At 36.2% G+C, this 13,210-nt stretch overlaps 1 protein-coding gene and 1 long non-coding RNA gene across 3 annotated transcripts; one reads left to right on the top strand and one right to left on the bottom strand.

Annotated features, from left to right (window-relative positions):
- Positions 1-208: 208 nt before the first annotated feature.
- On the bottom strand, positions 209-11,171 carry LOC147531836 (vacuolar cation/proton exchanger 3-like). 2 transcript variants are annotated; one of them, XR_015227167.1, is made up of 13 exons: positions 10,588-11,102; positions 9,857-10,205; positions 9,677-9,744; positions 9,563-9,591; positions 8,920-9,113; positions 8,610-8,828; positions 2,648-2,782; positions 2,149-2,265; positions 2,015-2,068; positions 1,412-1,528; positions 811-904; positions 565-642; positions 209-482 (listed from the first exon to the last, which is right to left on the bottom strand). XR_015227167.1 is itself a non-coding variant. In XM_086645144.1 (12 exons), the coding sequence occupies exons 2-12, from the start codon at positions 10,175-10,177 to the stop codon at positions 632-634; spliced, it is 1,359 nt and encodes a 452-aa protein (XP_086501270.1). In that variant the 5' UTR covers positions 10,178-10,205; positions 10,588-11,171; the 3' UTR covers positions 209-631. The 2 variants fall into 2 exon arrangements, 1 of the variants encoding a protein (XP_086501270.1); XM_086645144.1 differs by having other exon boundaries at positions 209-642; positions 10,588-11,171.
- Positions 2,480-10,753, top strand: LOC147531837 (uncharacterized). Its single transcript, XR_015227168.1, has 2 exons — positions 2,480-3,037; positions 8,137-10,753. It is a non-coding gene; the product is annotated as an uncharacterized LOC147531837 (long non-coding RNA).
- Positions 11,172-13,210: the final 2,039 nt, after the last annotated feature.

Below are 13,210 nucleotides of genomic sequence, written 5' to 3'. Positions count from 1 at the left end.
TACCTCACAAATTATCACATATACCTCACAAAGGAAACGTTGAAGCTGGCAATTTAGCTAAATGGTCTCGTACCCATACTACTTTTCTTTTGCAAAAATATTGTAATAATGTTCTACAAAAAAAAGTATAACTTTGGTCACCACTCACCATCACCATTTTAATGTTTTTTGTTCATGGTTCCATTTTTATTTCAAATTTAGTTGAATATGAAGAAAAATGAAATTAAAATTAAAAAAAAATTATTAGTATACATCATACAACAGTTCCACATGTTGGTTATCTCCAGGACAGCAAAGAATATGGAAGAGGCAAAATAACATAAAAGAGGAATATGCTCCTACACTTTCCTTTGCTTCTTTTGAACATCTTACAGGGATGAGATGAAGTCTCAACTCTCCAAAAACACAAAAAATTCAGCCTCTAGGCTAGAGAGAGAGAGAGAGAGATATATATCACAGGCTCTACTTGCTCCTTGTATCATCTGCAAATTGCTCCTTTAGAACCAACATTCTGGAAAAAGAAAAAAAGATGGAGGCAAACAAGCCCGAAACTGCACAGTTTACCCGAATATAAGACACTGTTGACTGCTTCGCTCTTCATTCATGTTAGGATGTCTCCCTCTTTCGATCTTTATTCAGCATCTGGTTGAAAAACAGACACCCGATAATATATCTTGATTATTTAGGATATGAAACTACACAAGTTCCTTACAGTGTCTAGTACTATAGAGGCTAGACTATCTCAGAACTTACGATTTACAAATATTAATAGATGCTAAATATAGAAGTGATAAAACTGTTGGAACTCACCAGTTTGTTGATCGACGTGTACAAAGAAACTGGCAGCAACTATTAGGTAGCATAGGATAAGCATCAAGCCTTTGAAATAGTTGGATGTGCCTTCCTGTAAACAGAGCAATTTTTAGTTTCATTAGAAACCATGTATTCTTGCAGTGATACACACAACTGAAGTTGTGAATATTTTATCATCTAATAGAATTACATACAAGAACATGATAGATCATGAGGTGTACATACATAATTTTGACAAATATATACCTACTTAAGTGTTTAGAAGAGTCAGAGATGAGTACTGGCGAGTTCTCGTTCCGATAAAAGAATCACTAAAAGATCCTCTATGTTACTTACGTAGAACCCACTTTCTAAGAATGGAAGAATCCAGAAAACGTACGTCTTTTGCTGGTGACAAATATTAAAACTAAAAACTGACATAAAAAAACTCAAATGCAGTGATTTGAAAATCCTACGATTAAAATCATGTGTTCCAGATCAGGTCGCGACGAAAACAACTTGAATCTGATAATGAATGTCAACTGGCATATGAAATGTCAGAAAAGTGCATAACACATGTACTAATATATATTTTGATAAAGAAGTGTCGAGGACAAACCTGTAGCATAAATGCGACAACTAGTACAGTGATAAATAGTGTAGCGGTCTCAAAGAGCTGAAAATTCAAGTCCATCGGTTTACCCATAAACCAACCAACAACAACACAGAAGGGAATCTGCAACCACAAGTCACGAGAAACTGGTTACTTCAATGATACCAAATTACATATGAAACAAAACCTTTTTCCTCTTATTAGTTTCAATGATACCAAAGTCTGTAACATATTCGCGTTCTGGTCCATAGCTCAGACAAAAACCTATAGGCAGGATATAGTTAAGGGAAAGACACACTAAAGGCGCACTTTGCCTACATTTCCCGAGGCATAGGTAAAACACAAGCCTATGTGAAACTTTTACTTTTATATGGGCACCTCTGCGTAAAGAACCATTCAGCTTCAAATTCCAGGATCTTGTATTTGACTAGGTTGCACCTAGGAGTGAGCCACTATATGTTATTCTATTCATGACGAGAAGTACAGGCACCATGATGAGAAGCAAAGAACCAGCAACTTAATGAACAAGGAACTGCTTATGATCCTCGCTGTTATATTGTTGAAAGAACACCATAAAAGAAATAGGCTATAGTATATCATGAGTGTTACCACAAACATTGATATCTGAGTAGATGATCCAATCGCAACTCCAAGAGTGATGTCCTGGAGGAGAAATTCCAAAAATGAGAAAAGAAAGAGAGTAATTGATGAAAGAATTGGTAGAGTAAATTAAAGTCACTAACAAGCTTGTCCTTCATGGCAAACATAATTGCGCTTGCGTGTTCTGCGGCATTTCCTACAATAGGGAGCAAAATGACACTAATAAAAGCCACGGGCATGTTCCATGAGTCTGATGCTCCCTGAAAAGATGTTAAACAATCAAATGGTCAACTCCCCAAGCAACCATCCTGTGTAAATCAGCAAATAGTAAAGCTTAATACAAATCACATACAAGAAACAGCAAATTTTGAGATGTGGAGCGATCCACATTTCATTATCTCACATCGAATTTTAATAAGAAAGAGGGTTTACTGTCACTATTAAGCATTAGTAATTTCAGCTCTCTTCCTGTCGTTTTTTTTTAGTTTTTCTTCTTGAAATTTTCTTTCATTTTTGTTTAGAAGTAATCGAATTCGAACCTTCTATCTCAGGGTAATTGGACTTCTATGTCAAAAAACAGAATAAGTACTGAATTGGTCACACAAAGACAAGGACCTGCAAGCAAAGCAAAGTATATGCTACCTGTATCGCATCAACTAGGTATCCGGAAAGAACAGAAACCCAAAGAGTCAAAATCCCAAGCCATGTAATTGCTTCCCACTGGGTTATCTCAGGCGTTTCTTCATCGTCAGACTCCTCTTCCTTACTCTCCACCTCCTACAATGATTCAAGCAGTAGATATAAGAGTATCCTTGCAGTGCATATAATGTTTACTCAAAAATATTTATCAAGGAAAAAGAGGGAATACAAGAAAAAAAAAAAAAAGGAAAAACAAGTCTGGAACTGAAAAGAAATGTTTTTCATAGTATTCCCTTTTCTATTACAAAGTAATGCAGAGAACAAAAGAGACTTCGATGAAACACTATGGAATTTATATTATGGCCATCAAAATAGAGTTCAAAGAAAGATAGTGTAGCGCCCCAAATCCCAAATCTCAAGCTAACCGCCTTGAAATCGAAGATTTGAGACCTTCAAACTGGATCCACGAGCAACACCTATCATGAGTGCACAATAATTACCTGAAAAACAAAATAGCTGGGTTAAAACCCAACTGCAGTAGATTTCCTCAAACCTAAGTCTCGGGTAGGCAAGCTCAATCCCCAATCAAGGAAGCATTGCATTCATATTCATTATTGGCATTATCTGAAATTTAACGGTGAATACTAATATAATATATCAGATTTATCCAATCCCTCTCGAAATTAATAATTTATGTCCTTTGATTAACTATTAGGTTTTTCGGTTCTCGTATTATTTTAATCTAATACTAACCCTGATAATACAACGATCTTTCCTTTTTTTTTTTCAGCAGATAGAAAATATCATGCCTTTAACTAAGGTAAACCTTTATGGCCACAAACTTGACATATACGTCGACAAACACATTATGTCGAAAGACACAATCATCAAACTCTCGTTCAGGTATCTCAGACCAATACACAACAAACATTGGCTCTTATCAAGAATTACAAACAAGCTCACCATACAATTCAAGTCAACAACACATGACAAGTCAGAAGCGATGATGCTCATAGTAGATCCTCACGTGCATCGCAATCTCAAACAAGCAAATAAAAATAATAATTAACAAACATAGACTCACCACTAGAAGGTATCTACCTAGGAGATACATTGCCTAAAGAACAGAAACCATGTGAATTATCTCAATAAATTCGTCCATCGGAGACTGTTCTGACACCTTGTACGAAAACAATTGTAACTCTTCACTCGGAACTCGGATTACCAAACCGTTTGAACTACTAAAAAGTAGACGAACATACCTCTACAACCATATAAGAATCACACTTAGATTCATTATATATCTACACCAGATTCAATTTTAATATAAACCGACGTGCAGTAGACACTGTTCTGACACCTTGTACGAAAACTATCGTAACTCTTCACTCGGAACTCGTATTAACAAACCGTTTGAACTACTAAAAAGTAGACGAACATACCTCTACAACCATATAAGAATCACACTTAGATTCATTATATATCTACACCAGATTCAATTTTAATATAAACCGACGTGCAGTAGACACTGTTCTGACACCTTGTACGAAAACTATCGTAACTCTTCACTCGGAACTCGTATTAACAAACCGTTTGAACTAATAGAAAGTAGACAAAGAGACCTTTCCAACCATATAAAAATCACACTTAGATTCGTTATATATCTGCACCAGATTCAATTTTAATGTAAACCGACGTGCAGTAGACACTGTTCTGACACCTTGTACGAAAACTATCGTAACTCTTCACTCGGAACTCGGATTAACGAACCGTTTGAACTACTAGAAAGTAGACAAACAGACCTTTCCAAACATATAAGAATCACACCGAGATTCTTCATATATCATCACCAGATGTAAGTTGAATTTAGACCGAAATACTGTCCTGTCTATATGTTTTATGAAATTCTAGATAAAACTAATCTGTAAGCCATTTAATCGTTATTTCATGTGATTAACAATACTATACCTATCATGGAATGAATTGAAAGAGCCTACAAAAAAATTAGGAGATAGGAAATCTACCTCTTTTCGCCTTAGATGACTTTAAGACCACAACCATGGCTTGTTCTCTCACTAGAGAAATCTATTTCCATGACTTTTCTTCTTTATTCCTCCTTCCTTCACTAAGGAGCGGCTGCACCCTCTTTCTTTTCTATAGGGTTTCCTCAAAAGTGAAGAGAAATAGGGTTTTTAAACCCACTAGTATTTCATCTAAACAAAACTGACCTAGACTTTTATTATTTCCACCCAATTTGGTATGTCAAGAAAATAGGGGTGTTACAATCTTCCACCCTAAAAAGAGGATTTCGTCCTCGAAATCAAACACCACAATCACAAACAATATGCAATCAAGTGTAGCAAATGCTAGGACATAAATGTTATACAAGCACAAGAAATACAACTCAACTGAAGTCAACCTGTTACACGGTTGAAAAGATTCATACAATACATCTTCCCTTTTGGAGGGGCATAACCAATTTTGGGGTCCACGAGATAGCGTCACTTACCATTCGTGTTTGCATCGTCTTAAACCTCTCAATAGACAAAGGATACCACCCAAAAAGGGGGTCCGTGCAACACGAGCACAGTGCAACACGAGCACTTTACATATGAGCAGGAGGCGAGCCAACCTCTAGTTGGTAATTACTTCTCAAACTAGAAGTATGTGGTCCACAAGAATGATCTTGTGTTTGCATCGACTTAGACCTCTTCATAAACTATGGATACCTGCCAAAAAGGGGATCCGTGCAACACGAGCACATATGAGCAGGAAGCGAGCCAACCACCGATTACTTATGGATTACAATCGTCAATCCATATTTGAACTCAAACCCCTGGTCCACTAGGTTGTCCAATATCACATTGACAAACCCGTGTTTGCAATCGACCCACATGTCGAGCCAACCAGTCTTAGTTCAATTCATTACTTCTCAAACTAGAAGTATGTGGTCCACAAGAATGAACTTGTGTTTGCATCGATTATCCTGTCGAGCCAACCACCGATCACTTATGGATTATAATCGTCAATCCATATTAGAACTCAAGCCCTTGGTCCACTGGGTTGTCCAATATCAAATTGACAAGCCCGTGTTTGCAATCGACCCACATGTCGAGCCAACCATTCTCAGTTAACATTTTCTCATCGAAACAAATTTTTAAGTTGATTCATAATCAACTGATACACTATCACACAACACACATTCAAACAACCCAAAATCCCATAAAAGTAGGGATTTTCAGTACCCTCATGTATATCATAAATATATGTATTGCTACAATCACAATCACATAACTTAGGTTTGACATCACGGTCAAATAAGACATTTACTCGCACGCATCACAAACAAAAAGTACATCACATCAATAGCCATTATTCTTCCCATGGAAAATTTGCAATCACAATTTAGATTTCGAAAACACAAAGACAACTTCTTTCAAGTTTTCACAACAAAGCAATTCCAAAAGCACATTCTAGATTCAACCAGTTGTGCAAGACACTAATTAAAGTGTTCATAACAATACGTGTCTAACGACGACAATCAAACCCACAATACAACCCTAGGACCACTAAACCTAGAGCTCTGATACCACTTTGTAGCGCCCCAAATCCCAAATCTCAAGCTAACCGCCTTGAAATCGAAGATTTGAGACCTTCAAACTGGATCCACGAGCAACACCTATCATGAGTGCACAATAATTACCTGAAAAACAAAATAGCTGGGTTAAAACCCAACTGCAGTAGATTTCCTCAAACCTAAGTCTCGGGTAGGCAAGCTCAATCCCCAATCAAGGAAGCATTGCATTCATATTCATTATTGGCATTATCTGAAATTTAACGGTGAATACTAATATAATATATCAGATTTATCCAATCCCTCTCGAAATTAATAATTTATGTCCTTTGATTAACTATTAGGTTTTTCGGTTCTCGTATTATTTTAATCTAATACTAACCCTGATAATACAACGATCTTTCCTTTTTTTTTTTCAGCAGATAGAAAATATCATGCCTTTAACTAAGGTAAACCTTTATGGCCACAAACTTGACATATACGTCGACAAACACATTATGTCGAAAGACACAATCATCAAACTCTCGTTCAGGTATCTCAGACCAATACACAACAAACATTGGCTCTTATCAAGAATTACAAACAAGCTCACCATACAATTCAAGTCAACAACACATGACAAGTCAGAAGCGATGATGCTCATAGTAGATCCTCACGTGCATCGCAATCTCAAACAAGCAAATAAAAATAATAATTAACAAACATAGACTCACCACTAGAAGGTATCTACCTAGGAGATACATTGCCTAAAGAACAGAAACCATGTGAATTATCTCAATAAATTCGTCCATCGGAGACTGTTCTGACACCTTGTACGAAAACAATTGTAACTCTTCACTCGGAACTCGGATTACCAAACCGTTTGAACTACTAAAAAGTAGACGAACATACCTCTACAACCATATAAGAATCACACTTAGATTCATTATATATCTACACCAGATTCAATTTTAATATAAACCGACGTGCAGTAGACACTGTTCTGACACCTTGTACGAAAACTATCGTAACTCTTCACTCGGAACTCGTATTAACAAACCGTTTGAACTACTAAAAAGTAGACGAACATACCTCTACAACCATATAAGAATCACACTTAGATTCATTATATATCTACACCAGATTCAATTTTAATATAAACCGACGTGCAGTAGACACTGTTCTGACACCTTGTACGAAAACTATCGTAACTCTTCACTCGGAACTCGTATTAACAAACCGTTTGAACTAATAGAAAGTAGACAAAGAGACCTTTCCAACCATATAAAAATCACACTTAGATTCGTTATATATCTGCACCAGATTCAATTTTAATGTAAACCGACGTGCAGTAGACACTGTTCTGACACCTTGTACGAAAACTATCGTAACTCTTCACTCGGAACTCGGATTAACGAACCGTTTGAACTACTAGAAAGTAGACAAACAGACCTTTCCAAACATATAAGAATCACACCGAGATTCTTCATATATCATCACCAGATGTAAGTTGAATTTAGACCGAAATACTGTCCTGTCTATATGTTTTATGAAATTCTAGATAAAACTAATCTGTAAGCCATTTAATCGTTATTTCATGTGATTAACAATACTATACCTATCATGGAATGAATTGAAAGAGCCTACAAAAAAATTAGGAGATAGGAAATCTACCTCTTTTCGCCTTAGATGACTTTAAGACCACAACCATGGCTTGTTCTCTCACTAGAGAAATCTATTTCCATGACTTTTCTTCTTTATTCCTCCTTCCTTCACTAAGGAGCGGCTGCACCCTCTTTCTTTTCTATAGGGTTTCCTCAAAAGTGAAGAGAAATAGGGTTTTTAAACCCACTAGTATTTCATCTAAACAAAACTGACCTAGACTTTTATTATTTCCACCCAATTTGGTATGTCAAGAAAATAGGGGTGTTACAGATAGAAAGGTGAAAACGTGTACCAAACCACACAAATATAAACGAAGAGATTGAACTAGATTGTTGGTGACCCTCAAATTAAATAGCTGATACTAACCCTAACACCACAACTCTGTGAACTCACATATAAATCAGATTAGAAGAGCTACCGTGTGGTACTTTACATATCTTCTATATGAGAATTCTAGATCAACATCAACAGTCATTGATGAGTGGGAGTTCATCCTCTAACGAACTCTCAATGTTAGATGTTCTCTTTTCATGGTAAATAGCATCTGAGTTGATCCTCAAGTGTTTCTGGTCATGAGTCCATCTAGGTGCCCAAAACAGATTTTCAATAACTTATAATGTGTTTCTAAGAACCAAGCGAGCACACAGAAATACCTTGCACCAAGAATAAGATACAATGCTGCAATTCATGCAAAATTAAATCTACCATTTATGGCTCATAACAAAATGACATCGGTAAAGAACTGACCTCTTCGACAGGTGCAGGACTATAAAGATTCTGCTGACTCTTCAGTTGGAAAAAGAGGTAGCTTGCATATGCAATAAGCATAATGCAGCTGCTAAATCTTGAAAGAGACAACTCAGATTTCCCAAAGTGCACTTCTGTATGTGTGAAGTGAAGGACAGCTGGGAACATTATACCCATGACAGCCATCAGGAGTAATCCTGAATTCACCACTGCACCTGCCTGTTTGGAAGGTAATCCCACCTTATCAAGATGACATGTATGTGAAATATTTAACTCCTAGAAACTTTTAATGACAATGATGATTGATTACCTTATCGAATGTTTGGACTTTGTTCCTCTTGATCCCTCCAGTGAAGAAGGCACATCCAAGTACTAACAGCATATTTGACAAAATAGAGCCCAATAAAGACTGTTGAACTACTCTTATCATTCCTTGTTTCAAAGCATAAATTGAGATTATCATTTCTGTAGCATTTCCAAATGTAGCGTTTAAAAGCCCACCAACTGCAGAAGCCAACATTTTTTTGCATTTTTTACAACTTTGCAATAGACAATGTCTCAAAGAGCGGGGAAAAGTATATGATTATGTGGAGCTACAAAGCCGTTAGTTCACATTATATGAGATATATGACCACTCGTGACTTGACTACTCAAGTCTAACCGTCAGTTCAGACTATGCAATTTTCTGCCTCCTGACTCTGAGTACCTAAACCACTTTTAACTGTACAAAGCTTCTATTTTAGAGTTCATAGTTTCATTCCATCCGCTTTTTTTTCATTTTTTTCACTGCCACATACAAGACATCTGCAATTCATATGCCAGAAAGGTGAATTGAGATATATATACAATCTCAAGTATCTTAAGCCCCCAAGAAAAGCTCTAAGATTGAGATAACCAGTTTAATTATTTATGAATAAATTAACATGAATTGGATGCTATAACAATAAACATACCTGTAGGTCCCGTAAAGAAAGCCAGTTGCCTGCATCATAAGGAGTTATCATCGGTAAACTGAGAAGAAAAAGAAGATGCAACCAAAAAAACACCATATTTAAGTAAAGCCTTACTCTGTTGCATAACCCAAACGCTCGGCCAAAGGAGTTATACCTACCAAGCTGAGGAAGAAAACCCACCCCTGAGGTATATAGATAATTAAACTCCAAAAACTTTAAACCGATAGTACTAGTACCTACACTTTTAACCAACACATATTCATTATATATAGGGTACTGGGTTATCATACTTACATGGCTTCCAGTTGTATAATGAAGCAAGATGGCAAGGGGACCAAAGGGTAGTAAGATATTGATCTTGGCTTTGATTAAGACGATATAGATACTCATAAGCGCTCTATTACGTATTCTCTTAGGTGAGTAAGTATAGGGCATATCTACGAGCGAAGCAATATGAGAAGATGTATCAAACTGATGCATCTTTCTTATGGGTTTGGGAGAAGAAACAAAATGGTTATCAACCCTAAGAGGGATCTCTTCTTCTTCAGAGTCAAGGTCATCAATCTTCTGCTCAATGCCTCCCATTTGTACACCAGACTGCTCCATACCTCCCATTTATTTGAAACCAATACCAGTTTTAATCCTGCCCATCAATCAAAAAAACCAAATTTTAAACTAGTAATACCTTCTTCTTCTTGTAAGCCCAATTACCCATATCTCCAAGTCAAGATCATTGATAACCATTAACAATGAAATTACTAAAAAGGGATAATTTTTCATGATTTCAGCAGGTAAAATCAAAATGGATCAGAAGGACCCACACAAAAAGAAATTCCAAACAGATCCCAAGGATCTAAAATGCTTCTAGATTCATCTATATATTGCTTAACTAATAATTCTAACAAAAGGCAAAAGAAGAAATGGGGGATCTATTGATTCATGAGTAGTAGTGATTTGACAAGAAAAAAAAAATTGATTGATTAAAGACAGAGAGAGAGAGAGAGATGCTGGAAATGGGTTATTACCAATTTAAAGAAATAGAGAGAAGATTGTTGATGAATCGACAACCACCACAATGCAATTCTAATATGAATAATCAGATCTGTATGAAGCTCCCCCAATAAGCTAAACCTCTACTTTTCTCTTTCTTTCGAAACACCGCAAGTCAGGGCGTGGGTAGAGAGAGAGAGAGAAACAAAGCTGAAAGGTAGAGAGAGAGAGAGGAAGGGGATCCAGATTCCAGAGGCGGGGACTAATGGGTACCAAAGGAAATCTCTCCGAAGAAGATTAAGCAGATATTTTTCAAAAAAAAAAATTAAGAATTATTCACACAACATATTTAAATCAGTATAAAATGTTTGTTCAACAAAAAAAAAAAAATGTATAAAATGTTAGAGGGCGACAAAGACAAATGTCATCATATCTATGAATCTAGCTCATCGGTTATTTAAATGGGAAATTTAATGTGGTTTACAATCATATGAGCTTGCAAGAACCTAAGAACCTCTAAGGGCAAGTCACATACTATTCCCACACACACTTGTCCAAAGTCTGCCTAGCTTTTGTTTTCCCTAACATCAGTCATTTCAATTGAAACCATACTTAATTGCAAAGTGATTAAATCACTGATTACATGGATATAATGTTATTTCTCTCGGTTCAGCAACATGAGAGTTACATAAGTAAATTCTCACAATTTCGAATGCAAAGTGTCTCATGAAGTGAGAGAAATTGGACTAGACACTGACGAAAATAAGAAAGAACAGAGATGAAAGGATCCTTAAGATCACGGATGAAAAGACCCTAAAAGTCAACAAAAAATCTGAAAAACAATACTATTACTAATACTAACAGAACCACCGTAGTCGTCACCAGGAAACCGCTTTCATCACCGGAAAACCGCTTTCATCGCCGGAAGCCGCCGTCATCCCCGGAGAACCACCACCATCACAGAGAAACCGCCTCCATTGCAAGCACCCATTGTCCCAACGAAGAGGCCATCATGTGTTATCCACAAAATCACCATCTTCTCATACCACTAACCAGGGGCGGAGGTGTTAGTGGGCTCACCCGGGCTGCAACCCGGGTGTGACCCTAACATTTTCCACATAAACCCTAGTATTTAGTAACCCAACCCAACACTCCCTATAACCCAGCCCGGCTCTTAAAAAACATAATTCTCTTTAGCCTCCTTCACACTCTTTCTTCCTGGTTCCCTTACTCTTTTCATTGCTACTAGAAATCTTCTTTGTTCTTGGCTTGGGAGACTTGGAGTGTTGTTCAATCTAGAATAGGGGGCTACAAATGAAGTTATTATCCTTCTTCTATTCTCTTAGACCATCACTCAACCAGTAAGTCCATAATTTTTATAATCTTTTCAAACCCTATTTTGAAATTATAAAATTATGAAAGAATGAAAATGGAACTAGTTGATTAATGACTATAAACTTCTTCACTTCTTCTTTATAGTTCATAGAAGAAAAAACACACTACTTAGATGTGAAATTGTGGATTCCAAAATCCCTAATAGAGTACAAAACTAATACCTAAAATTGATTGGAAATGGTTGGAATAATGGTGTGTTGATTGTCTTATAAGTTATAAAGTATAACATTGAAACTAAAACCTAAATTGTTGGAATAATGGTGTTTGGATTCCAAAATCCCTAATTGAGTACTATAAAAACTAATACCTAAACTTCTTCACTTCTTCTTTATATTTAATAGAAGAAAAAACATAGATGTGAAATTGTGGATTCCAAAATCCCTCATTGAGTATAAAACAAATACCTAAAATTGATTGGAATAATGGTGTGTTGATGGTCTTATAAGTTACAAATTATAACATTGAAACTAAAACCTAAGTTGTTGGAATAGTGGTGTGTGGATTCCAAAATCCCTAATTGAGCACTATAAAAACTAATGCCTAAACTTCTTCACTTCTTCTTTAGAGTTCGTACTTCGTAGAATAAAACTAATACCTAAAATAGAAGATTTTAATCGCTTAAAGAACCGAAGGACTTAGAATAGTTTTATACTGCTTTTTGGTATATATTGAAGTCGTGGTGTCGACGATTTTTTTTTTTTTTTTTATATATTTTTTGCTTTTTTTGGTGTACGTATCTATCATATATGGATAGATATATGGTACTTATTTTGCCGATATACATATATATAATATATATATATATATATATATATATAGTTATTCTAATATTATATAGATCATATTTTCGTTTGGGACCTTATTCAGTTAATTATAAACTCGAAAATTTAAATTTGAATGGCTATATGTACTTCAGATTTCAGCCCGTCCCTCAACCAATTCCTGGCTCCGCCTCTGCCACTAACCATTCTCCACCAACATCACAAAACACCATGAAACCCTCCACCACCACCATTAATCACCATCCCATGCTTCACCACCACCACCACCACCACAGCACCATCACCCCAACACCCCTCATAGGCCTCGCCACCACCACTAAACCTACTCGAAAACCAGTAGATCTAGCCCTAAATCAGTCGTTATACAAGGGTAGTTACATGTACCTTTAGTTTAAGGGTAATTTATATAATGACTTTTTAATTTGTTACTGTGCCCACCATGTTTGCTACTTAGCTGATTAGGACCAAGTTAATTGTTAAA

The sequence above is a fragment of the Eschscholzia californica genome, unplaced genomic scaffold, assembly GCF_041429995.1.
Source record: "Eschscholzia californica isolate CP2 unplaced genomic scaffold, dmEscCali1.0.p SCAF_6, whole genome shotgun sequence".
Lineage (NCBI taxonomy): Eukaryota > Viridiplantae > Streptophyta > Magnoliopsida > Ranunculales > Papaveraceae > Eschscholzia > Eschscholzia californica.
Note: the sequence above shows the minus strand (reverse complement) of the source record. Positions and strands in the feature narration are given on the sequence as shown.

What these genes read in the sequence shown, in the direction of transcription:
- LOC147531836 (XM_086645144.1), bottom strand. Translation starts at nt 10,177, where the DNA reads ATGGGAGGTATGGAGCAGTCTGGTGTACAAATGGGAGGCATTGAGCAG. An exon ending in ATTATACAACTGGAAGCCAT is followed by an intron (nt 9,745 to 9,856) that starts GTAAGTATGATA and finishes TATATACCTCAG; the next exon opens with GGGTGGGTTTTCTTCCTCAG. An exon ending in ACCTAGTTGATGCGATACAG is followed by an intron (nt 2,266 to 2,647) that starts GTAGCATATACT and finishes ACATCTTTTCAG; the next exon opens with GGAGCATCAGACTCATGGAA.